The sequence below is a fragment of the Crocodylus porosus genome, unplaced genomic scaffold (assembly GCF_001723895.1).
Source record: "Crocodylus porosus isolate Cpor-Errol unplaced genomic scaffold, CroPor_comp1, whole genome shotgun sequence".
NCBI classification, from domain to species: domain Eukaryota; kingdom Metazoa; phylum Chordata; order Crocodylia; family Crocodylidae; genus Crocodylus; species Crocodylus porosus.
The window spans coordinates 6,126,658-6,153,549 of record NW_017728936.1 but is presented as its reverse complement, the minus strand read 5'-3'; the positions used below and the strand labels follow the sequence as shown (position 1 = coordinate 6,153,549).

The following is a 26,892-nucleotide window of genomic DNA, read 5'->3' as shown; positions in this document are numbered from 1 at the left end:
TTTTTTTTTTTTAACCTTAAACATAGTATTAAATGCCAGATTTACAAGTATGCAAACTGTCTGCTGGTAAGTTTTCTGGAGTCCTAGAGTGCTGACTGGCACTGCAGGCCTCTGCTGGGGCTGCATCTCTCTGCTGTGCAACTGTTGGGAACTTGGAGACCAAGAAAGCAGCCCGCCAACGCTGCCCTAAACCACCGGGGACCCAACAATGCAGGGGGGTGGAGGAGGGGGTACCAAAGTGATGGCAGCCTCAACAACAAAGAGGCATGAAACCGGGGTCTTACAGATTTCTTGTCAGCCTGCCACCAGCCTCCTTCTCCATGCATGGCACGGGAATGCAAAGGCCAGAACTGAAGATTTACCAGGCAGAGAGGGGACTTCAACCCCTGTCCAGATTGGGCCTTCCATTGACTGCGTGAGCTGCCCTGGCTAATACTCTAGATAGCGAGTTAATTAGGAGAAGAAAGTGAAATGAGACTCACCTCCAGGCGGCTGGAACCAGGAGGTCCCAGACTCTATATCTGGCAAGGCTTACTACCTGGAGCAAGGCACCATACCCCTCTGCCTCCATTTTCCATCATTTATGACACTCTGTCCTTCACAAGGGTCTTGTGAGGACTGAATTAGTTAGTATCTGTTAGGGGCTTTCAATATGCAAAGCACTGTGAATGTAAAGAATGACCATCACTGTTATCTGAGTGAGATCCTCAGCTGGTGTGAACTGGCAAAGGTCCAGATCTGGCCCAAGGAGTCACTGATTCTGTGTCCCTCTTAGTTTGGGCACCCCCATCAGAGATACCACAGGTCCCATTTTGCAATGGCGCTGAGTACTGGCAGCTCCCACTAATGCTACCTGGAGCTACAGGGGTGCAGCAGGCTGGAAAATCACAAAAAAGGATGCCCAACATTTGATGCAACCAGAGAGCAGTGGCTACTTTGGCAACAGCCAGAATTCAACCCGGGGTACTCCCACATTAGGATAACGCAGGTGAGGCTCTCAGAAATGTGAATCCGGGCTGCATAACCCAGCCATGCAAGAGCTACTGATTGCATTACAGACTGGCCATCACAGCTGGCAAAGCATATGGCAGTGTCACTAATCAAGCTCAAAGGTGCTCTGCCAATTAGCACCAGCTAAGAATCTCTTCCTCCTTCCATTTTCCTTCAGGGACACATTTCACTGTTGGTATAACAGCAGCGTTGTGGCAGGGTTGAGTCTGGTCTGGAGTGTCGAGATAACATGGCTTTGATTGGCACTTGGGTTATATTGTTATTATGATGAGGATTTCCCTTAGGCCCTTCTCTCCCATGTAGAACTATGGTCCCATCCTTATTAATTGCATGGCAAATTGTAGATAGAATTCTCTAATCATGCTTGCCGGCGGCAATCAACATTGATCACAATGAAAGGAGAAATTGAATTGTACTTTTTTAGTAACAGAAAAAATATATTTGGTTCCCGAAGTCTTGATCAGATTAAAGAAGCCCGAATTAGTGATTAAAAGAAAGGCCTGCAATAAGAATCCCTGTGCCTTTAAAACAATGATTTTTTAAGGATATTTATTCATGTTTAGCAAAGACAAGATGCCTGACAAAGTTTGTAGGACTCAGTAAACAGATTTTGGAGAAAGGATAATTAAAGGCCTGGGTCTGCTACCCTAATTCACAGGGGTAAGTCTACCCAGAGAGTGAGCTGTTTTTCTTTGCGCCTGATTCTCCAACTCCGTACATCTTGTATTGTCATTTATAACCATGCAAAACGTTGCCACGGGTATGCTGGGGTAGAGCCATGCATGACAGTGGTAAACACGGTGAGAAATGTGGCTCCACGTTATGGACAGACCTGCTAGAGATTATCAATAACTTGCACCTTTGGATCTTGCATGCATATGGATACTGGAATCTGCTATGGACTCCTGAATCAAGCTAGATAAGAAGATAGGTTATTCCTTAACGTGTTCCTTAGTCCTGTCTGCAATGCGAGTGATGTGGGGGGAAAGTGTCCTTATGGGGGACTTCAACTAGGGGTTCATAAGCTGGAGGTCTCATAAAACCAGTGGTAAAACAGCATTAAACTTTCTAAGAGATCTAGATGATGCCATTTCTAACACAAAGAGTATTATACCTGACACAAGGTCATTCTGTATGGGACTCATTATGATAGATAAGGATGGCTTCATCACTGGACTGGAAGTTGGTGGTTGCCTAGGGACCAGTAATCATGACCTGATTATATTCACTATAAGCAAACAAAGGACAGGCCAGGCTTAACTAGAGCTATATAGACAGTATATGTATACTTGTGTTTCAATAGGGCTAATTTCCAACATTGAGAAAAAGTGATGAGTAAAATGACTTTCAGAAAGAAACAGACAATAAAAAATGTGAAAATTGGGAGTTCTTTAAGGAAGGTTTATTAGATGGCAAAGCCCGTTCTGTTTCACCGGTGAAAGGAAGATATTAGAAAAGAAATATAATACATGAGAAATAGGAAAAGGGGAAAATGGAGAGCAGTTCATTTAAATTAGCGGTTATGAAATGTGGAAATTTGATAAGGGAAGTTTAAGATTTCAAGAAAGAAAATAACTATGCCTCGTAGGGCCAGGATAGTGGCAATTTTTGCTTAGTTTTGTTTTTTAAGTACGCGGTAACAAATGAATCCCAAGCTGTGATATAAACACATTACTAGAGGAAGGGGTACAATTACTAATGGTGCAGAAAACACAGAGGTATTCTATATACAAAAAAGATACGCTTGTTCACACAAGGATAAAGAAGTACTTTCCAGTTTATTACTGAGCAAGGAGAATGTTAACATCTCCTGGGAGAAAACCCTTTAAAATCAGTAGATTTTGTTTTCCCCTCTCCATGAGTCCAATGGAACTAACTAGGAGCCTGTTGAAAGTAATCTTGAATAAACCTTGGGATGCCGAGGAAATTCCAGGAGACTGGAAGATGGTGGATAGTATATCACTATTATAAAAAGGCAAGGGGGGCGACTCTGGTAATTAGAAGTTGGTAAGCCTGTCATCAATCCTAGGCAGAATAATGGGAGGGCTGACATGAGATGCAATTAATACAGAATTAAAGAACAAAAATAGAATTAATGCCAGTCCACATGATTATATGGAAATGAGATCTGGTCAAAGAATCCTGATTTCTGTCTTTGATGAGATTACATGTTTGGTTGATAAAGAGAACTGCGCAGATGAAATACACTTCAACTTTGGTAAGACTTAGCATCGCGTGGCATTCTGATTAAAATATTAGCAGGACAGCAGTGCACGTCTTAAATGGATTAAGAAGCGTACAAGCAGCAGATAAGAAGGAAGGGGCTGTTTGTGGGAAAGCAGGGGGGTCTTTTTAGTCTTTAGTCCTTTTAGTCAGTGTTTGAAAAAAAAAAAATCGTTCCTGGTTCAACACTACTCAACGTCCTAATCGAGACAGGCAGTAAAGTTCATGCAGAGCACGGTGGAAAACAATGTACAACCACGGCTGATAAGCTGTGCAGATCATGCAAAGATTGGTGGAGTGATAAAAAATGATGAGTACGGGGCAGTCATATGGAGGGATTCTCAACGCAGAAAAATTAACCACTGGAACAAATAACCAGGAAGCGGTGCATTCTCAGGCTCTTCATGTCCTGAGGTCAAGACTGGATGCCTTCCTGGAGGATATGATATGCTTTGGCACACATTATACTTCAATCCAGCATAAGCTATTGCTCTCAGTAGAGTGTAGAAATTTGATGGATAAAATGTAATGGCCTGTGATACACAGCAGGTCAGATTAGGTGTTATGACAGTCTTCCTGCCTTTAAACATTACAATGTTTTTCCACATGGAAAGCAGTGGACAGGGAAGTAAGAAGTGCAGAACCCGGCACTAATTTCTCTTGGTTTTTGTTCTTGTTCATCCCACGGTTTTTTATCTCTATTACTAGGGATCTACTTAAAGTGCACAAAAATCGTAGACTGCTCATGGTGCCCAGCACCATTTTCACCATTTTTTTGTGGCTAGCACCACCCCCCCCTCCCTTTTTTGTAACTGGTGCACTGCTGATTGGCTGTGAGGCCCCAGTGGCCCTGCCCCTCACTGCTGATTGGTGGAGAGGGCTTCCCTTCATGTGGCCCTGTCCCTTGCTGCATAAAAGGCAGCCCTCTCCGCCAATCAGCAGCAGGGGCGGGGGTGGCTGCCATCGTGGCTGCTCCTTTTCGTGCCTGTGATCCCCTCCTTCCCCCGCTGGGCAGCCAGCATTTTATGTCTAGTAAGTTTTTTTCCCCCAGCGATTCCATGTAAAATCATGGGAATACCCATTTTCCTGGTGATGGCAGAAACCGCCTTTTTCACGGTTTCCCTGAAAACCACGAAGCTGTGAACCGAGTAGATCCCTATCTATTACCCTGGCACGCCCAAATCACTCTGTTGAGCATATTCATTGGCAATGACACTTTCCATGCTGAGGATGTACAATCTAAGTATACAAGATGAAAAAAGTTAATGGAAAGGCTGGAGGGTAATGCCCATTTTGCAGGTGGGAAAACTTGCCTTTAAAATGTGTCTGAAATTTTCAGAGCTGCATAGGGGATTTGGAGATACAATTCTCATTCAACTGAATCTAAGCCCCATAAGTCGATTTTAAAATTATAGAATCAGAAAATTAGGGGAGGAAGGGACCTCAGGAGGTCACATCTAGTCCGACCCCTGCTCAAAGCAGGACCAGCCCCAGCTAGATCATCCAAGCCAGGGCTTTGTCTAGCTGGGTCTTCAAAACCTCCAAGGATGCAGATTCCACCACCTTTCTGGGTAACCTGTCCCAGTGTTTTACTACCCTCCTGGTGAGAATTTTCTTTCTAATGTCTAACCTAAACCTCCCTCGCTACAACTTCAAACCATTGTTCCTTGTTCTGTTATCTGCCACCACTGAGCCCAGTCCCCTCAGCCTCTCCTCAAAGCTCATGTCCCCCAGCCCCCTAGTTTTGCTGCCTTTTGCTGGACTCTCACCAATTTATCTACATCTGTTCTGTAGCGGGGAGCCCACAACTGGACACAGGACTCTAAGTGTGGTCTCACCAGTGCTGAATGGAGGGGAAGAGTCACTTCCCTCAATCTGTTGGCAACAATCCTATTAATGCAGCCCAATGTGCCCTTAGCCTTCTTTGCAACAAGGGCACACTGCTGGCTCATATTCAGCTTATTGTCCACTGTCACCCCCAGGTCCTTCTTTGCAGAGCAGCTGTTTAGCCAATAAGTCTCCAGCATGCTGAAGTGATGGGTGGTGGAGGCTTCCATGTGCCAGCTAGACCTTGTGTCTCCAGCGGTCTGCTGCTTGTCTTGAGCCTACACCCAGTCTTGGAAGGCTTACTAAGACTCATTCAGTCCTCTGACTACTACTCCATGCTGCCTATGTGAGTCAAAAGTGACTACAGGTCTCTGGGTGCAAAGGTGAAGGGGACAGGGGTTTAGGCGGTAGTGCTCCTCGATGCTTGCAGTCGAGGGAGCGGGCCCAGGCAGGAGTGGATGCATCCTGAAGATCAATGCGTGGCTGTGCAGATAGTGTTCCCAGCAGGGCTTTGGCTTCTTTGACCATGGGATATTGCTGTAAGAGGAAGAATTGATATAAAGAGATGGGATCCACCTGGTGAAGAGAAGGAAGAGCATCTTCACAGACAGGCTCGCTAATCTAGCGAGGAGGGCTTTAAGCCAGATTTGCCAGGGGATGGAGACCAAGGCCCTAAAGTAAGTGGGGAAGTAGGAGACCTGGAGGAAGCACAAGCAGGAGAAGGCAACAGGGGAGGCCTTCTCATACTTCCTGAGAAAGGGCAATCATCTGGTTACCTCCGGTGCCTGTACACAAATGCACAGAGCCTTGGAAACAAGCAGGAAGAACTGGAAGTCCTTGCGCAGTCACAGATCTATGACACGACTGGAATAACAGAAACGTGGTGGGAGCTCACATGTCTGGAGCATTGTCAGGGATGGGTACAAACTGTTCAGCAAGGACAGGCAGGGGACAAGAGGAGGAGGAGTTGTGCTTTATGTAAAAGGGCTCTGTGATTGCTCAGAGCTCCAGTATGAAACTGGAGATAGACCTGTTGAAAGTCCCTGGGCTAAGGTCAGAGCTGAAAGCAACAAGGGTGATGATGTGGCGGGGGTCTGCTACAGACCACCAGACCAGGAGGAAGTGCTGGATGAGGCTTTCTGCAAAGGGCTGGCAGAAGTTTCCTGATCACAAGCCCTGACTGAAGATGGAGGACTTCAATCACCCTGACATCTGCCAGGAGGGCAATACAGTGTGCACAGGCAGTCCTGGACGTTTTTGGATAGTGTTGGGGACAACTTTCTGGTGCAAGTGTTGGACTGGCCAACTAGGGGCCTTGCTCTTCTTGACCTGCTGCTCACAAACAGGGATGAATTGGCGAGGAATATAGTAGTAGATGGCAACTTGGGCAGCAGCGACCACAAGACTGAGTTCAAGATCCTGAGGGAAGGAAGGATGGAGAGCAGCAGAGTAAGGGCCTTGGACTTCAGATTCTGCCTCACTCAGGGAACCGATGAGCAGGATCCCCTGGGAGGCCAGTCTGAGAGGAAAAGGAGAGTTGGTTGTATTTTAAAGAAACCTTACTGTGGATGCAGGAGCAAACCACCCCAAAGTGCAGGAGAACTAGCAACTATAGCAGAAGACCAGCTTGGTTTAGCAGAGAAGTCTTCAGTGAGATAAAACACAGAATCTCAGACTAAATGACCTGATTCAGGTCACCTGGTGAGTCTATGGTAAAGCTGGGATCAGCGCCCAGCTCTCTGGATTCCCAGTCCAGTGCCTTAAGTAGAAGATCGGACACTTTTTCCTGCTAGTCCTTACCCATCCAAAGAGGGTTCATGATTTGCTCCCAAGATTTAATCAAATGGATTTTCAAGACAGGGAGCTCTGTGTTATCAGCCTTGTCTCAGAACTTATCCCTGTACATCTAGTTAGCACAGGCTTCTACTTGGGCAATACAGATCACACAAAAAGAAATGAGCATCCACTTGGTTAAAAAGGACTGGCTGAAGGACAACATCATTAAAGTGGGACAACATCATTAAAGTGGGCCAAGGAAGAAATGCAAATGGGTCTTCTCGGCATCTGCAAGGCCCTTTGCATTGCTGCAGCCAAATGATGGGGAATCAGGATAACCCAGCACACAGCAGGGAAGCTCGACAGATGGTGGTTGCTGACGGTACAGGTTTAACCGCCCTGGCCAATTCAATGGGTTGAATTGCCTCTCTCTTCTACACTTCCAGATCGAGCAACAGATCTCTGACCCTTCTCCTCTCCTCAAGCGGTAAGAGAGTTGGGGCCACTTTTATACTACTGCCTTCTTCCACAACTGGTGTGCTTTCTGCCATGTGGCCCCTCTACCAGTGTATTTAAACCAGAAGAAATTCCATATAAACCCTGAGCAAAGGCATCCCAACTACTCACGTGACGGCATGTTTCACCATGAAGAAACTGGGAAGCACGTGTCTACTGTTTGCGCACACCAACAGTTAACACCAAATGGCATTTCTGAGCCAGTGTTGGAGGTGTCCGTCTTCCTAAAAAGAGGTGTCATTTGTGACACTGATTAGCCTGAAAGCCCGGTAGGAAAGCAGGAGAGACCGAGAAAGAGTTTCCAGGCAGTGTGATAACAATGGTTTAACAATCAGCTACAAACTCTCATGTTTACAATTTAAACAACAATTATTTCTTTTCACAGAAAACAAAGTAGAAAACTCCATCTGTGCTGGTTGAAAGCCATTATTAGTGCTTGAGATGGGCACAAATGCACGGTTGAGACTCAAATTGGCTGTTTTGACTTCACAATGTCCTCGTGGGGGAGAAGCTGATGAGATTCTTTCTGGGGACTGGAGGATAGAGGGAAGTTCCTCTGGTCCCCTCTACCTGTGCAGCCTGGATACATGACACATCACTGCTGGTATAAATTGTGCCCTGGTATAAATTACATGGAGATCAGTACTGGAGATTAGTTGTCCTGGGGTAGCTGCGATGCGAGGCTCTATAACAGTGCCTCACCACTGCAGGGCAGGAGCGGGTAGAGGCAGGAAGCAGGGTATAGCTTATTTACATTGGGCAAATAACTACTCAAAGCTAACTGTGGACACACACTACCAATACCTCCTTAAGTTGCACCATTTGTTGTTCCCAGGGTAACTCTAGACCAGTTTCTGGTGATTTTACACTAGTGTCAGGCTATTCAGCCTGTGCCCATTCCTGTGAAGACAGTTGCATGCGTTGTGTGTCCAGCTCCTAGTCTAACCCAGCGCAGCTTGCACTGCCTACTGTCACAACATGGGCCTATTTGTTCTGGCGTTGACAACAGAAAGAAGGCCTGAGTAGATTATAGGGTTAGGCCTCTCTCTGTGCAAAGCAGCTTGGAAATTGCTTTAGAACTTGTTCTCATGAATGTAATACTTAACTCTGAAACCCTAATTCCTTAGCAGTATGATGGCAACCTCCAGCAAGAGTCTCAGAGTACTGTAGCTACAAACCTGAAACAAGGCATGTTTCCCAGTCACACTCCAGGCTTGGAAGGAGAGAGGAATAGCCACTGATCCCAAGATGCATGGTGTTTTCCCCTCTAACTTACACACTGCTTGCTTCTGCCCTTGAAGAAGGAATGGCTGTACCTGCATGGGGATAGGTCATGGGCCACTTATAGCTCTGCTGAATGGCATGTGAAAACCCTCGAGCCAAGAAGATGCTTCAGTTCTCACAGGAACCTGTCTATGGAAAATGGGCTACAACTGAGTCACGAGCCAACAGAAGGTGTTGGGAGGGTCACCTTGGTACTTCCCAAAACAGCCTTTATGACCTCAGCCTTGATAGCTGAGATATCATCTTTATACTGGAGAGGGACAGAGAGAACCATTATGTGCACAGCAGTCCAGCATGGGAACTGAACCGCTTATCCCATGCCGTGCAGTGCACACCATGTAAGATGTACGAGATGATGCCAATACTCTCATAGATGGCAAAGTGAACCCATCAGCGGTGCTTCTGCAAGGCTTTGATCTTCACCTCCAAGCATTTAATTTGACTGAAGTGACCCACGGCTGTTTGTCTTATCTGCAGCTCCCAATAAATCCCAGCATTGTCTGTCCTTGCATAGGAATCATCTTCATATTATAGGACCACCGTAGGGCACCGCAGAGCACTTGTGTGATACTTCAAGAGGAATATGCGGACTTTATATTTAAGAAGCTTAATATGTCCAGGCATATGTTCAGCATGATCCAGGCTACTAGTGGGGACGTGTCCTTTCTTTCCTTTAAGATCGGGTTAAAGCTAGAAAGATCTCCTGCCACCCCTGCATCTAGATGTGCTACTTTTCTTCTTGAGTTCATGCAAAAGAACCCCCAGATCAGACATGGCAAACTCCCCATCCCCTGTTCCCTTCCCCTCTCAAGAAAACATGCTGCCCCAAAACGGTTGTTTTGTAGCATACAAACCCTGGCGACTTTTCTGGCATGTGCTATGAGTATAACTACTACAGAATTAAAAGCTCTACAGATAACCAACTCTCCTAAATCCTCAGGGAATGCCAAGTCTGTCTTTGATAACCACTTCTTTTTGCAGTGCACTTATATGATGTCAGGAGTTTACTCCAGTCCCATATTCGCTAATAAATTGGCTTGATGATCACTGTGAAGCTTGTAGACATTAATCAGATGACTTTTTTTCTGAGTGCTGATACCATCAAAAGCCATATTAGATTAATACTGGGGAGATAAAAGACCAAGGGGAAATGAGATAAAAGACTGAGGAGAAACTCTACAGTAAATGAGCAAGATAGAGTGACCCTAAGCTGCACATTCCCGCAGGAATGCAACCAGTGAGCGATGGGAGCACCTGTGTAAATTGGTCGTGCGATTCTCCTCCCTGCAAACCTTGTGTCTATAAATGGGCCGTGTGGGGCACCGCACAGTCACTGGCTCCCGCTAAGTCCTGTCAAGAGCCTAGAAGAGGATATGACCTGACATTTCAGGTCACAGGATGAGCAATAATAGCTGGGATCAGGAAGATGCACTGCTTGGGATATCATTACAGTTGGGTGCATTATAATTGCCTTGAAAGCAGCCAGCACTGGCTTTTATTGGAGACACAAGACTACAGGATCACCTGGCTCTCCCTGCAAAAAAACCCAAAAAAACAACTATGTTATCAGTTTATGCACATGGGCCTACTAGTAGAAACCAGCTGCACCTCTACACTCAAAGCAAGCAAGCCACCAGTGGTTTTCAGCTTGCTCTTTCCTAATTTGGGTATCTGCAAGACAAAGACAAATGAAGGAAGGGACTCCTAGCCAGCAGGCTGAATGATCTGGGTCAAGGCCTGTCCTCTGGGGGGGCCTGAGAAAACAAGTGCATCTTGCACCCTGTCCTAAGTGTGGCCAGGCTCAGGTTCACCAACCCTATATTAAAAGTCTACTATAGAAGTAATTGTGCCACAAGCTCCACACACATCAACCGTGGGTTGGACAGCCATAATGTGTCTTGGTGGGATGGAGGGCAAGTGAGACAAGTGGGGTCCATGCCACATTTGTGTGGTAACCAGCACCATGTGTTTTACTCAAGAGGAATCAGGCAACAATATTCAGAAAATAGGGGTAGTTTACTTTTACTAGCTTCTGTAGGCCAAAGTTGGGCAACTGCAGCCTGCCTTAGCTGAAGCCCCAGTGGTCTTGCCAGTGGGCCTCCAGTGATCTTGGCTGGAGGCAAAGAAGACTTGGATGTCTATGGTGGGATCAAAGCAAAATGGAGAGCTACCTGCTGGGCAGCCATAGACAACACCAGGTATTTGTGCACACCGCTGCTCCCCTACATCACAACCAGGATGGTGGCAGTGATGTTGGACTGATCCACCACAGTCTAAATCCAGGGTATCCCAGCAGTCTGACCGGCTGAATTTGTCTCATTATCAAAATCTTGCTGGCTCCTGAGGTATTCAACACAATGTTTAGGTAGGTCCCAGGCAACACCACCAGAGAACTCAGTGTGCGCTGTCTGGTGGAGTTTGCAGGGGATATTGTGCTGGTTCAGTTCCTCTGACAGCAACGGAGTTACACCAAGAAAAGATCTGGGCCACTCTGTCCATGAAAGCCTGTCATTAGTGAATGTCGCAGGATATTGTGAAAGGTAAAAGGGGACGTTTGCTTGGTGTGGGGCCATGGGACCTGAATGGCTGTGCAGCCCGAGATAATACAGACTCACTTCAGCTTCTTCATGTCTCAGGAACATCCCTGATGGGTGAGAATTAGGCACACCTGACTTGCGACTCTGTGTGCTTATCAATGGTTACCAGGATTTTTAGGTGTAGCCCTGTTTTCTTGGCAAATCTGCAGCAGTTGTAAAAGCCTAGCGATTTCTACTTACTGTATACATCCATCCCCCGCCTCGCTCCCCCATGCCTCATACAGGTAGGCGTGTATGACACATACATTTATAGCAACTATCTGTTCCCTCTCTCTGCCTACTTATACAACCATCTATATCATCCATCCAGGTACTGCAGTGGTTTTCATCAATAACTTCTGTCCTGGGAACCCTCCCACCCCCCAGCAATGCCACAAGACTAGAACCACCCCCACTTCTGCAATATGGAGATCTGCAACCCTGTGCATCTCTTCACAACCCCTGCTGAGAATGATTTATGGCCCCCGCTCATGTCTTGCTGTGTGTACCTTACCTGCCTCTCTTTGCTGTCCCTCAGACTGCTGTATCTGGTCTAGAGACCGTGCATATGTCCCATCTCTGTGCAAGGTCCGGCTGGCTTCTGTGACATATCATCAGCTTTGCTTCCCCTAACCCTCCCTCTCATAGAAGGCTATGGTGCTTCGTTAGTAGGATGGATTTGAGTCGTTAGAGCCGGAAGGTACTTACATGGTAGAACGGAGGGAAGCGCAAGGAGGAGAGATGCGGGGACAGCCATGCAGGAGGGAAACAAACAGAAAAAAAAAGACAAAAGGATGAAGGGATGAGTCAATAAACATCTCCAAACGTGGGATGAGGTGTCCTTGTCTCTGCTGACACACTGTGTGGGGTGGGGGATGCAAACACGTTTCCCGGTACAGCTAAAAATCCTTCTCTTTTTACTCCTTTAAAGAGCTCTGTGCAGTAACTGCTATCCCCCCCCGCCCCCCAATTCTTTCCCTTGTCATCTTGGCTGGGTCACAAATAGGGGAGCCAGGAAAATAGGAGGGCTAGAGGCAATCGCTGGAGCCCTCCCTGTGTATCTTCTCTTGGCGAGGGCTGGCGGAGACGTTCAGGCTTCAGGGAGGAATACTCACTTCCTCCGCTTCCATGCTCTGCTCTTTCCCCTCTTCTCCTTCTCCTTTCTTCACAGGACCTACAGGCAGGTGGTCTCCATGCTCAGAGCAATGCCATCAGGACCCTTCCTGTTATCTCTGCGGGTGGCGGAGGTAGAGATGCTCAGATGCCTGGTCCGGGATAATCAACTGGCACCTGTGCATGCCCAGGGGCTGGAAGGATGGACTGCAAGGAGATCAAGGGGGACTCCACCCATGGGACAATGAGCGGCATATTCACTGTGAACCTGGGGGCTCGTCTGCTGCCTGGCTGCAGCATTCCCTTAGATGGGCCTTGTTTTAGGCAAAGCTAAGAGGCCTGAATTGGAGCAATTAGTGTAGCACATGGGTCCTTAGTCACAGACTCCCGACTTCAGGGGAGCAGCATGCCTAAGACCGTGCATGCAATATTGGTGCAAACAGCCCTCTCCATGTGCTCAGAAGCCAGGCAGCCCCAGGGTTTCAGCAGACTGTAAGTGGACACTGTGCTGACTAGAAAGATGTGGCCTGGGACTGCCCTATCTAGAGAAAGGATCTTGCAAGATGTTGAGTGCCCTCAACTCCCAGACATGCTCACTAGGCGCTGGTGATGACTAGTACCTTGAAGGACTGGGTCCATGATTTGCAGTAGTATCCAGGGCAGCGTCCTGCACTGCCACACAGGAGAAGGAGAAAAAGTAGAACTGAATTCCTGTGACCGGCTGAAAGCATCTATGGGGTGATGCTATGAAAGCAAAGTCCAGCTGGAACAGGCTCTGGGTGCGCTCTCCGGGAAGGGAAGAATCGGAACCTGGTTTTTCACATCTGTACAGTTAGCTCTGGACACAGTGAGCAGGGAAGGCTTAAGCCAGGTGATTTAGAGACAAATCCCAGGTGACTAACCTCAGCCCAGCTACCTGCATGCTCTTTGCTTGCCTGCAGGACACAGCACTGTCCTCCATGCATATTCTTGGACAGGGAGACAGGCAGCATCAGACCAGGCGAACGTATGGTGCAAGGTGGGGGGAGGTTAAAGGCAGGAGGGGGGGAAGAAGAACAGCAGATGTGACATACAGCAAGAGCAATACTGACCTTGGAACAAGGCTGAGCTTGTGGGCTCACTTATTTCTAAACCAGGTGAGGAAACAATGGAAGAGAAAAATGACAAAAAAAAAATATATATAGTTTATATATCACTCCACGAACACATCGTCAGGCAACACAGAGATGTTGTGGGAGGGGCAGGGTTGGGGCTGAGGTGGATGGTGGGGAAGAATGGCAGACACTTTCTGAACTGAATGAAATGAATCATGGAAAACCATGGGAAGGATGATTCGATGGGATGATTCCCTGCTTTACCTGTGGCAGGATAAGGTGTTATGCCTTGTGCTGTGTCAGAGTTGAGGGTAGTTTTACAAAGAGTTTAATTATGGATTGTATAGTGTGGTTTGGATAGGGAGGATTCGGCTTCAAGCAGGGCGTTGGACTAGATGACCTCTGGAAGTCCATTCCCCATCATTTTAGGAAGTGATAAATTAGACCAGCCTTGCAAAGGAGATGTTATTACAGTAGCATCTAAAGCCCCAACTGAGCCCATGGTGCCAGGTGTTGGATGAACACCTCATGAGAAACAATCCCTGCCCTGAAGACAAGGATGTTGGGAGAGCAGGAAGGCCATTTCCATGGTACACACTATTGATGAAGTGAAGTATTGCAAAGACTGTATCATAGTATGAATGTTGTGGACAGTCCTAGCACCCAGCCTAGCCTGCGAGATACCACCGGTAGCTGAATCCCTGCACCCAAGCAGAGTCACTCACAGGATTGGGGTCCCAGGATGTTACTCTCTCTCCTCTTCTGCAGATAGGGTGTTTTATTTCAGGAAAGCAGTGTTATTCAATGATATGCCCACTGAGGATGGTACAAGGAGCAATGCAGAAGGGGCCATGAGGCTCCAAAATGTTTTCTTTTAATATCTGTCTTTCATCCCATGTGCTCAATCATTAATAAATCCATCTTCCCAACCATCCCATGGCCCCTGTAACACCAGGTGGTGTTAATGTCATATACAGTCAGAACATCCTGATTTATGGGGAACCGGAAGAGCTGATTCAGTGCATTTTCAGTGTTACCCTCCCTAGAGCCTGATAATAGTGTGGTGTGGAGCAGTGCTACCCAATTAGCCTTGGTTGGCACTTAAGCTTTCAGACCAGTTTATCACCAGTCCAGAAGCCCAGAACAAGCTGAAAGAAACATGCCCTGTTTCCCAAAGGCAGAGGGGCTGGAAGGTGGACTGCACGGAGGAAGAGGGCTGGGGAAACCTCAGTCCATCAGTGGAACAGGTTCACGCGAGGTTCACATGAGCAGAGGTTCATGTTATGCTAGACCCGGGGAAACAGTGATACTAAGTGGCTGCAACTTGGGGTACTAGACACAGTGCAGCACAAAAAGTAGTGGTCACTTGCTTGAAATGGGGATGGGGTGCCTCGTCCAGTGCATATGCTGATTTAATACCACCCAAAACTGGATTATGCTGGCTGATCTCCCGTATCATCTCCCTGGGGGAATGAGGCTGCCCCTATGACAGCTTAAATTACAAAGGAAGAGGGTAGTAGTAACTACAAACCTGCCTCCCACTCCATGTGAATGATTCTGTCCATACTGGGAGATGTAACCACCCTGTTACATGCTTCCACGCTACACGGATTTTCTAGATGGATAATCAACAACTTGGGGCTTGGACATACAGCAAGTTTATACCAGTGTCACTGGCTTTTACTCCAGTTTAAAAAAGGAGCAAGCACTGGTGTAACTTACCTTAACCCAGTGTAGGCTAATCCAGTGGAAAATCAGGAGTAAACTACATTGCTTATCTTACATTTTTATAAGTCTTGTGTGTCCTCTTCCATCTTGGTTAGCTGTTTGCTAAAGCAAGCAGGATATTTCCTGCTCCCTGACCACCTCGTGGTAAGACAGTGTAAGAGTGCTGACTATGTGTCGGCATTTTGGGAGAGCTACCTTAGGCCCTGGTGTCATTTACTTTGGCGTACAAAACCAATGCTGATTGCACCATGCATGCCATGTGCTCGGGCCCTCGTATGGAGGCAGATCCATATTTTCAACAGCAGCCTTTGATTTTGCACAGGTCCGAACATGTATACAGCACTAACTTTGAGCAGCGAGCTCTGTTTGGGCCGTGTGTGCTCAGTACCTTGGAAAACCAGCAGCTTGACATGTCTAAAGTTAGGTGCTCAGAAATTCAGGAACCTCATATCACTGTCATGTTGCGCTAATTTGGGGCTACCTGACTTAACACGGCGAGTCAGGGGCAAAGTGAGGAAGAGAAACCAGGAGTCTTAGTTCTGACTGCTGAAGAGATGCCCACACAGGTGTAAATACAAACTTAACAGCACCTATCCCATGCTCTGCTTGAGTCTCATAGGGCCTAGATTTCTGTTCTCTTATTTTTTCAAGTCTCTCTCTGCTCTTTCCCTGTTGTAGTCGCTAGGGAAACAATGGCATCGTTGGTTTGAGTGGAGCTTAGCGATGTCCACAAGTGCAGTGTTAGGTCAGTGCTTATAATGAGGTGACGCTCATTCTCAGCTAAGAGGTGTGTGAAGCTGGGCAATAGTAGTTACAGCCCTAAGTTTAATGTACACCAGCTGGCCAGAGTTTTTCCATGGGCAGCAATCTGGAAATAGGGTGATAAGGGATTTGCTCCTCGTGCAGTTCCTGGTTGGCAATGCAGGCTCTAACACTTCAGCCTGCCGTAGCATAAAGAGCTGTGACAAATTATGTTGAGCAATTATGGCCCTCCTGGACTGTTAGTGGTATCATATGGATGCATCACTCTAAACACAGCTCGGGCATGCAGAGAAAATAGCTCCAAGATAAGGGTATGAAGTTTCCCACCCTCCACATCCTGCCAGAAGACTCATTTCTTTAATTTCATTTTGCAGTAAGAGAAAATCTGACCTGGAGCATGACATGCAATGATGGAGCCGTGCAGGCTGTTTGCTCTCTGACTTGGGGCCAGCTCATACCACTAGAGGGGAATTCGGTAGGATGAGCTTGATCACACAAGGGCAGTTTTCTTGCCACGCTCTCCTGTGCTGTGCTCCAAATTGTTTCAGAAACCTTAGGGCAGTATCTCAGGGCTGCATAGAGTGGAGATGGGTCTCAGGGTTGGACTGGAGAACCCTCAAGGTCCCTTTCAACCATGTGATCCCAGGACTTAAAACAACATCCCTGTCCAGAGGTCTGTTCAAATCCTGCTCAGCATATGAATGTCATAACTGGGCCAAGTCTCTGTCCTTAGGGAACAAGCATCCCGACTCTCTTTCCTGGACTTGTGCAATTACAAATCTCGAGTTTGGGATCTGGATAGGCCCCAAACCTCAAATAGAAACTCAGCCAAAAAGGTCAAATCTTGAGCCCAAGCCAGGAGAAATTGCTAGGTCTGAAATAATTTCCTACTAAACCCAGGAGCTGGCAAGGGCTTCTCTGGAATCTGTCTCTAGTTGGTCAGAAGATTTACCTATGTCAGTGAAACGGGCTCAAGAATCAGGTTTGCTGGAAAGCAAGTGCTCCCCATTTTCAGGTTTGGGTACAGGAACTTTGCACAACTCTGCTGTGAGACTGCACATATGCACTCAGCGAAAGCAGCATGCCGAGGGGTCCTCTCAAGTATCAGACTGACTACTGTGGAGATAGTAGTAGATAGCTCCAAGGCCCAGTTTGGTGGAATTCAAACTTTGAGATGGCTGAAGGCCCAGCTCAGATCTGGATCCAATTTTTGCATTCATAAGAGGCCTTAGACTAAACTGCTGGCTCAGGACACACGTGACCTTTGGAGCACTTCAAAGCCCCCTGAGTCTGCAGGTGGATTTTGAGGTCTGAGCCTCTTCCCCGAGCACAAGCTGTCATGGTTTATTGTGCTGTTCAGAAAAAAAGCAGCGACTCAAGCAGCTGATCCTTCCTGGTATTTGGAGGATCTCATGTGACACGGTCTGAATAAGACCCTGGAATCCTGGATGTTTTATATCGGCCTGAATGCACTACCACAACCTGCAGTGTGAGGCTAGAAATCTCATCAGGACAGACCTTCTCCCATGCTTCCTGATTCCTTCGGATCAGGGTGAAAATACTCCACACGCTACTATTGACTTGTGTGCCAGTATTTCCTCTTCTGGTCCTGTTCTAAAGCACTGAAGTGCCATGAACAGGGGGTGGGGTGGAGGGTGAGAAGTCACCAGCACTTTTTCCAATGGTCTGCATAGGTTTGGGAGCAAAGGGCTGCAGGGGGTTGCTTTAGCCAGTAATGGGGTCCTCACATTATCAACTCTCAATGTCCAGCTTCTATCTGCCCCAGAATGTGGTGGGGAAAAAGGTATTTTGATTTAGGAGTTATGAGATAAATGACTCCAAGTTCAGTGCTGAGAGGTTTTCAGGGTATGCAGAAGAGGGAACCAAAGGGGGCGATTTTAAGGGGAAAAAGTGAAGTCTGCTGAGGAGAGCAGGGAGTGGACAAGCCAGTGACTGAGAGGAGATGGAGAAAGCTCTCTCAAGCAAGAGCACAGGGGTCTGTGCAGATCAGGGCTGCAGATGCCTGGGGGCCGGAGGGCATGGAGAAATCCAGGAATGAATGAACAGGGTGAAGGGTATTGCAGGGCAGTGGTTTCCTGCAGGTTGGAGCTGTAGGCAGGGGTGGAGGAAGCTGGGGTGAAATAAGCATGGAGGCTTAATTTCCTTTGGCCCTAAGCAGGCCCTTCACCACCCAGGGGCTGTGGTGGTAGCATGGCCCCCTGTGTTTCTGGTTGTGTTGTTCTCGGGAATAACAGCTGACCCTATATGATCTGCTCACTGCCAAACTTCCAGTACCACCGGGGCAGAGACAGTAAGGAGGACACATCCCATCCTGTGACATCTCCGCTTTGAGATGAGCGGAGGTGGTGTGCTCTGGCGGGTTCGTCTCAGTCAGACCCCTGAACGATCACCCTGTGGGCTTTGCATCCTTCCACCTTCTTCCTCTCTGCTCCTGTCTGGAGCGCTCCTGTCACTGTCTGCCTTGGGAAGCGTTCCTTTACCCCGTCCTGCCACGTGCCCCACCAGCCCTACTCACCGTAGAGGATCATGCTGGCATTGGTGTTTCCTAGCTGGTTGGAGGCTACACATGTGTAGTTGCCGTAATCCTGCTCGGAGACGTTGAAGAAAGTCAGGCTGGAGAAGAAGGCTTTGCTTTCAACTTTCAACCCTTTCTGTCCTTCAACCAGCCTGAGGGAAAGGGAGAAGGAGAAAGGGGGAGGGTGACAGCTTCAGAGTGAAACTCATGGGGGCATCAAGGTCCAGCTCCCTCCACCCTCCATATCCTCAATATTTCAGCAGCCCCTGGATGAGGAAAGGGCCCTACCACACTGGATACTGTGCCAGGAAATGGTAGATACTGCCTAACCTGAAGTGCTTACCTGTAAGCAGACATGTGGTTACAAGGGAGGAGGGTGGGGGAATGGAGAGGTGAAGTGATTTGTCTAAAGTCACAGGCCAGGCCAGTGGCAGAGCTGGAAACAGGGCCCAGCACTCCCGAGTCCCCCACTAGAGCCATATCCTCTTGACCACACTGTCCCAGTAGGAAACCTTGGAGAGGCAGAGCAGCTGCTGCCCCAAAGTGGTCTTGGGGGTTGCAATGGCAATGAGCAGGGTAAAACCACGGTACCAGACCAATTGTTTTGTGTGTGTGTGTGTGTGTGTGTGTGTGTACACATAAAAACAGGAGCATATTTAGGACATATTTCTCATGCTGGACACAAGCCCCTGCCCTCAGGGGGGTGCACTGGAGGTAACGTTCCCCTGGCACACAGTCAGGGACTTGGGCGTCTGAGCATGCACCGAGCACTAAGGCTGCTTAGATGAGCTCCAAAGCAACCTGGTCGCTGACGGACCACGCGAGGGGCTCCTCATCCTTTTCAGGTTTCTCCCACCCTCTTTCCCAGCTCTCTCCTCTTCTCTCCCCGGTCGTCACCTGGAACCTTTGCTCGCTTCCAGATGTGAGAACCCGACGAGGTGGCTCTACCTACCCCACCCCTCCGTTGTCCTCTTCTCTGAGCCCCACTGGGTTATCTCATCCCTCTTTCCTCCTCCCAGTCCCTCCCTCAGCCTTTGGGGAACTTCTGGCAGTCCATCTCCTGGGACCCTGCATTTTCATGCCTGCTTTCTTGGGCATACAAAAAGCAGTCCTAGAAAGGGTTTGGTGTGAACAGAGCAGTTTGGGTCCGTGTTCCTGGTGCCAATGAAGAATTTCATAGATTTCATAGATTTCTAGGGTCGGAAGGGACCTTGTAGATCATTGAGTCTGGCCCCCTGCTCTAGGAAGGAAAGAGCAAAAGAAATTTCTCTGAGAAAAACAAAACAAAACAGAGAGACAGGTGGGAGTGTGCATTTGCAGTGCAAGAGGTGGCTTTGGTTGAGGAGGTGGCGGGATGAAATGGTTGGGGGCTTGATTGGAGGACTATGAGGTCTGACAGCCATGTGACTGCAGAGGAGACTCAGAGAGGAGGAGCTGGCATTGCTCGTGAAGGGCACTTTGGGGCAGCAATGTGGAAATCCAGGGTTGTGAGGGAAGGAGACTCCTGCAGGGGCACTGGAGAAGGCAGAATGGACCAGGGTGTCAACCACAGCTTGGAGGGGGAAGGAGGTGTGTTGGGGAAGTTATAAGGGCGCTGGGCTCGGAAAGGGCGCTGGCCGAGTGGCCTCTAATCTCTCCCCTCACCCACAAACTTTCTCTGAAGTTTTGGTCTAGCCAGAGGAAAGGCTGAGACACAAGCCTGCTCTGGGTCTGAGCCAAGTCTGCCTGCCCCACCCTGATCCCCAAACCAGTGCTGCCACCCAACCAGTCCTGTCATTAGACTCAGTCCATGGCCCAGGGGAACCTGCTGAGCCTTCCCCTGCTGCACCGTGAGGTCGAACAGCAAGGTATGATCCAAACTGAGGAGAGATGCTGCAGCCTGCGACTGCTGTGCCCTATCTGGCTGAGGGCAGCATGAGGTGACCAGCTGGTGCTTTGCAATGTTTTGCAGTTCTGGGAATCATTCACACTGGGCTTTTTTCTTCTCAAAGCCTCTCTCTCCCTCCCCTCTGCATCTCTGCTGCTTTCTTCTTTATTTGATTAGCTAATTCCTCCCAGCAGGGGCCTGCTCTCTATTACCAGCACCCCAGCTTGCACCGGGTCTTGACTGACAACTCACAGCAGCAACTGTTTTGAACACATTTTTCATATTCCTGTTTTAAAGGTCTTCTCAATATGGCCTACGCCTGATAACGTGCTTTAATCCAATGAGGAAACATTCTCCATTTTATTCTATAAACCTGCCTCTGTTCCTGAACTACAGCTAGCAAACAAGCCAACCACAGAGCAACCGTCATTTGCGTAGGACCTGCCAAAATTGAAAGCTATTGAACGTTTTCTCCACATATGACCCTTATGCATGGGTGACTGGTGCCTCCTGAGTCTGGGGGGCGCACCTGAAGAAGCCGGCAGCTTTGGTGCTGATGAGCACCCACAGAAGCCGCTGGCGGTGTTGGCAGTGGGGGACAGCCCTGTCAGGGGGGGCACATGCCCCCTCGTCCCTCCCTACCAGTTGCCTTTGCCTTTACGTGACATGAACTGAGCACTGCAGTACCCTCATGAGTCTCCATTTTACAGCCAGGGGAACTGAGGAGTAGAAAAGCCACATGATTTACTCAAAGACATAGAAATGTTTGTGGTGGAGTTGAGAACCAAAACCGTGTCTTACAAACTCTGGGCAGCACCCTAACCACTAGACAAACCTTCCTCTCTAAGCTGGCTGGCATGGAAAGGGACTTTGGAAATGAGAGTGGTTATAGACAAAAGCTGCTTTCATCTCTGCTCCATTGTGCAGACAATCCAGCCAAGGTAACAAAATCTTTTCTGTCTATAAAGACATCACATCTTCTGTTTCAAAGGAACAGGACAGAAAACGCTATTAGTCATAAGGGGCGTGTATTTAAAAGGACCAAAAGTTTGTATAACCAGACCTTGGCTCTGCCAATAATACTTTCTATAGTGCCAAGCAAAGATCTGCATACTTCTTGCCAATGTGGGGAATCCTATGAAGCTGAAGAAATGGTGGCACATGAAGTAGTGGTTTTCTTTAAAGTCCGATAATGGAGTAGTAGCTCAGGCCTGAAGCTAGGTCAACTCACTCCTAACTTTCTCCAACTACTAACCCATATAGCTGACTGCCTGTGCTGGGCACCTCAATGCCATCTGCCCATGTGGTAGAGGCCATGCAGAGAGATCTGGGCAGACAGATCTGAATTCAGGGCACCTGCATTTGGAGTGAGGATAGCGAACAATGCCCAGAAGATCAAACTGGAATAATAGCTTAAGAATTCAGACATGCTACAACACGGTTAGAGCAATTTGGGGGCTTGACTGCACTCCTCTTCTTGTTGGAGTTGATGGGACCAGTTGTACAGATTGAGTTACTATTACAGGGAAGGCTTGAATGGAAAGCCCCAATTTAAAATCCACCTGGGTTGTGGGGAATGAGCTTCTGAATGGAGATCAAAACTTAGTCGCTGGCACCTGTGTTCATGCAAGGCCAACAAGGAGCTTGCATGTGGACACTAGCAGATTCTGGACACATTTGATCCAACTCAGCACACTTCACAGTGGGCCTGCCTCTCATTCGTAGGGTGTCGTCCTGCAGGGAGCACGGACCTCTCTTTCCCTGCAAACCTCCCTTTTCAAGGGCTGAACAAGAATGGGTGATGGCTAACTGCCTTGGCACTCTGGTTCCTCCCAGTTTGCCTCTTCCCTTATTAATATGCTGGAGACACAGTCATTGCTCGATATTTAATTATTGTTTCCCTTGCCTGAAGATGGCCCCTTGATGCATTGGGCTGAAAGGCCGGCTGCTCTCCCCACAGCTCCTCTGGGTGCTTTTGTGCACCTGCTTTCAGGCGGTGTTTTTATGGCTCTTTTTTTTTTTTTTTTTTTTAACAGCAAGGCTCTTCATAACTATCCCAGTGCCTGTTACAATGTTATTACAATGCCAGGGTCTCCCACCCTGCCCCTGCTTCCTTTTTCCTGCCGTGAAAGCGCAGGGCTGCCACAAAGGCAGAGCTAAATCAGGTCGCTGACCCCACTTTCTCCCCTCTTTTTCTAAAACCGGCGCTAACAGGCTCTGCGGCCCCAGTGCAGACTTAACAAGTTCAGCTTTGTTAACGCCGAGTGGAGTGCACGCAGCAGCCAGCCCAGGAAGTGATCCATGCAAATCCCCTGCGGCTTGTGGGAGGAGGTGTTTCTCTGCTAGGGAAGGCGCTGAGTTGGGACTCAAGGACGTTGCTTGGGGAGATCCGGGGGTGTCCCCCCACCAGACCCGGGCTAAGGGATTTACCTTTTGTCGTCTTTGTACCACTGGAATTCTGCAGAGGGCACGGCTGAGGCCTCGCACTGGAGAATGCCCTTCTGCCCCACGGGCACCCCTGTGCTCTTGGCGTTGGAGATATATGGTGGGTCTGTGGGGACAGGAGAGTGCTCGAGTTAGTCTTGGAAGACCCTCCCTCCTTCCTGCCTTTCCTCTGCAAACCCTTCTCCACCCCGGCCTTGTGGTCAGAGCCAAAGGAAGCAGCTAGAGGCAAAAGCTCCCTGTGCCAACTGCCTTCCCCCAAACCGATGGGAGGCTGGTTCTCCAAGCCAGTGCCCAGTTCCTGCCACTCAAGCTCTGTTTTACAGGCCTGCAAGGAACTTTACTCCCCGTGTTCAGACAGATGGGAAGGGCAGGACCCCAGCCCTCTCTGTGCCTCTGCCCAGCATGGGCCCTTCTGCCTGCCTGCCCGATTCACCTAGCAGCACAAGCTTATTGGAGCTTCTATTTCTCTCTATGGGTAACTACCCTGCACTGTGGTGTGAGCATGTATCACTGCGTGTGAGCATGTTGGCGTGTGTGCACAGGTGAGCGGGTAGACACCCCATGTCTCATGCTTTTTGTCCAAGGGCACATATTCACGTGGGCATGCATATGGAGGACTGCCTGGTTTTGTGTGCGTCTGAGAGCGCATGCCTGAGGGTGTTAGGGGCTAGATTTCCTCCACTGCTCTCTTAGTTAGAAAATTTCTGCACCCTGCGCCCCCTATTTACTGCTCACTTTCCTGTTCACATTTCTCCAAGGATCATCAGCACGGTTGGCTGCAACAACCAAGTGCACAAGAAGAGCTGGGGAGGAGGGAGGCGAACAAAATGGAATTCAAGAACCAAGCTAATGGCAAAACCCATGTCCGCCAAGAAGGCCCAGACTCCCCTCCCAGCCTCGTGCCCCATGTACACACAAGGCCCCCTGCAAGACACACTCCACCCCAAACCTAGGCCTCCTTTACAGTAGCCTCACCCACCCCTCACCACCTTTTGTCCTGTTTGTGCCTGCACCTTAACCTTGGGCAGTAGCACACACGGAGAGGGTGTTTGCAACAGTGGGCAATGAGCAGTTCCCATCTCCACAGCACCGGGCTGGCCTCTCTACCCTCTGTCCTGCCTGGGCTAACCTCCTGCACTTGGAGCCTCCCAGGCACTGCAGCCTAAAACCACCCTGGGGTTACTTACAGTTTACGGTGACTTTTACCCTCCGGACGACAGGTGTTGCCACATCATTGGTTGCGCTGCACTCGTATTCCCCTGACTGTTCCCTGGTGATCCCCGTGATCTCCAAGTACTCATCTTCGCTCACAAACCCCACAGCTGCAGAGGCCAAAAAGAAAAGGAAAACATGGACTGGGGTGTGACTGAATGCCTGCTATCAGTGACCCACAGGCAGAGGCTAGCTGTCCACCTAGTCCCGTTGCGTCTGGCACCTGTTTAGTATGCCCCTCTTGGGGGAACACTCCTTTCTTTGTGTCAAGAGGGAAAAGTCATTTTTCAGGCTTAGTGGATGTGGGTGATTCTCTTCTGCTCCATCAAGGCACCCCAGCTATGATCCCAAAAGCCTCCATGAGGGTCCTCTTTGAGGAAAAAGCCCCACTGAATATATGTATTCAAGGTCAGCTTCTACAAAGAGATCTGCAGAAACAGCCTTCCCTGCTGGGGTCCTGTAACAAGGCTGCCCCATCATACAAGGCTGTCTCATCACTCCAGTTTGGTCTAGATGTGTGACCATATAACTAAGAGCCAGTGGTGGAGAGATCCCCAGTTAATACACCCCTTTCTCCAGGAGCCCAGGACAACTTGCCCAAGTCACACAGCCTAAGTGGAGGGATTGTGGTGGTGTTTTTAGAGGTTGCCCCCTTGCCAGCACGACAGCACTGCCCAGTCTGCCCAGCTGACTTAGGAACCCGTCCCAGTCCTGAATGTAGATGTGGCACTCTATTGAGGAAATCCAGCCTTAAGTACTTAGAGGCTCAATGATATACCTGACCTGAAATGAAATGTTGAAGCATTAGCTCAGGGCTGGCTGAACAGCAGCAACCCCTGAACCATAGGGACTTAGGCTCCTGTGCATTCCTCTGGCAGGTTGACTTGTTGTCTGAACTGCCATGGCCAGGCACCAGGTCACCCCAATATATTCCTATGGAAAGTTAAGCTATAGTCAGAGAACTGTGGTCAGGCACTAAATCAACCCAATGTATTCCTGTTGCATCCAAAAAAAGCTCCAAATATCCCTGGTGGCAGGGTAAAAAAAGGTGGCTCAGCCAGCTCTGCCACCAGCTAAGATAATGCCATGCTTATAAGTTATAACTACCTGATATTAAAAAAAACCACATAAATAAGCCTGTTATTGCTAACCTTCCCTGAGTACAATTTCTCTGCTCCTTTTCAAGTGAAAAAATCAGTTTGACCTTGAAAGAAAAAAAAAACCCAGCTTTTTAATAGCCCCTGAACAGAAAGAGAGTAGGATTTTTTATTTATTTCCTTTAAATCTCTCCATCGCCTTTATCAGATCTCCTGCAGCCGGGATGCTATAATTACTGCGCAAAGCATCTCTGAGACCAGTGTCACACTTAATATTCCTATAAATTTTAAACGGTAGTCCTTGGTACATATGTGTGGCAATTGGTGTCATATTTTAATTAGGCTTGCCCTACACCATCTGAAATTAATAATAGCTTGAATTACCAGTGTAATTTATAAATTAACATTGCTGCAGCATTAGGAAATAAATTAGCTCCGGACAGCTGTTTCTAGGAGCGAGCGCCAATGGTGTAGAGAAAGCTTGCAGGTCCCTGGTCCCAGGGGGGTAGGGGTAGCTGTACTTGACCCATGGAGCTGAGGGGATGAGAGGACACAGAGTCCTACTGCTTTCCTGCCCCCATTTTCACCCAAGGCCACAAGGCTGTGACAAGCACCTTGACATGTTAGGATATGCTGTCCGAAGAGGTTAGGGCTCTATACAGTTGGTTGATCAGGTCTCACACATGTTGAAATGTGCATGCATGCATAAATACTCATCTGCATGGAAAATATGCCCACTGCAGGTTTACACAGAGGCATGTAGACCTCGTTTCTGTTGGCATTCTTAGAGCACCATCAGTGCAACATCTTATCAGTGAGAATAGAGTATTTTCCAAGAGGCTATTTATCTGTCTATTTATCAGTCCATCTGCTATCCATCATGCCTCACTCATCAGAGTATGAAGGCAGCAAAATAACATGCATCCATAGGCACATGTTGGCAAATTACTAAGATGGACGTAATTACATTCATTGCACATGAGGTACAAATACGCGGGCATGTGTGGGCGCACGGAGACATCACACACTGCATTGCTAACCATGGCACTGTTTACTGCAACTCTCCCATGGCTGGGACTATGATGGGGGCTGGGGAACTCCTGCATGCAATAGGGTGCAATTCCTCCACCTCTGGGCAGATCAGCAGAGCTGCTCCATAGCTGTTAGATCAGTCTGTAGTGGGGAATGACCATGGGATCTGTAAAATAGTGCAGAGACACTGCACAGCCCTCTCCAGTCACACTCCTTTGCTGAAACCCCCTGCAAAGACCTAAAGGAGCAAGCTCTTTGCCATTGGAGAACCCTGTCCCTTTAATGTGCTTTCACCCTTGTAGTACAGAGCCACACAAGTTCCATATGTCCTCTCTTCTGTCACTGGGGGAGAGAAAAAAGGTCCCTCTTATATGCATGCATACACATAAAGACTTGTGAGCACGCACAAAAGCTGGGGGTTATGTCCATGCACTTACTCACCACCCCCAATACTATTTAAACAGTCACCAGCAGCCATTTGCTTCTGTAGCACATGCCTGCATTGCAAGTGGGCACGGTCACTCCTTGAATTTCTGTCTCTCCTCTGACCCTATCTCTCCCCAACTCCTTCTCTCCCCCCGACAAAGTGTCTTACACTTATGGTTTGATTCAGGAGGAAGTGAGTGCGACGCACTCATATACAGTGTCCTTTCTTCTGAAACCAAGCGTGCATTAGCAGTTCGCTTCTTTCATACTTACAAGCATCTCTCCCTCAGAGGAGTCCTTGGACCACAAGCACGTGATGACTTGACTTGTAGCAAAAAGCTGCAAATGCATTATTCAATTCTACCCC

The 26,892-nt window shown here is 48.3% G+C and overlaps 1 protein-coding gene across 7 annotated transcripts in view; it reads right to left on the bottom strand.

Annotated features, from left to right (window-relative positions):
- The window catches only part of NTM (neurotrimin), a 624,942-nt gene that overhangs the window by 9,307 nt on the left and 588,743 nt on the right, over positions 1 to 26,892 (bottom strand). For 4 of the 7 annotated variants that reach the window (XM_019547015.1, XM_019547016.1, XM_019547017.1 and 1 more), the window contains exons 5-8: positions 23,946 to 24,080; positions 22,744 to 22,864; positions 18,447 to 18,598; positions 13,418 to 13,453 (exon numbers count right to left, since the gene is read on the bottom strand). In XM_019547015.1, coding sequence (XP_019402560.1) covers positions 13,418 to 13,453; positions 18,447 to 18,598; positions 22,744 to 22,864; positions 23,946 to 24,080 — 444 coding nt within the window. The remainder of the gene's footprint in view (positions 1 to 13,417; positions 13,454 to 18,446; positions 18,599 to 22,743; positions 22,865 to 23,945; positions 24,081 to 26,892) is intronic. The other 3 variants (XM_019547019.1, XM_019547020.1, XM_019547021.1) reach the window with 1 other exon arrangement.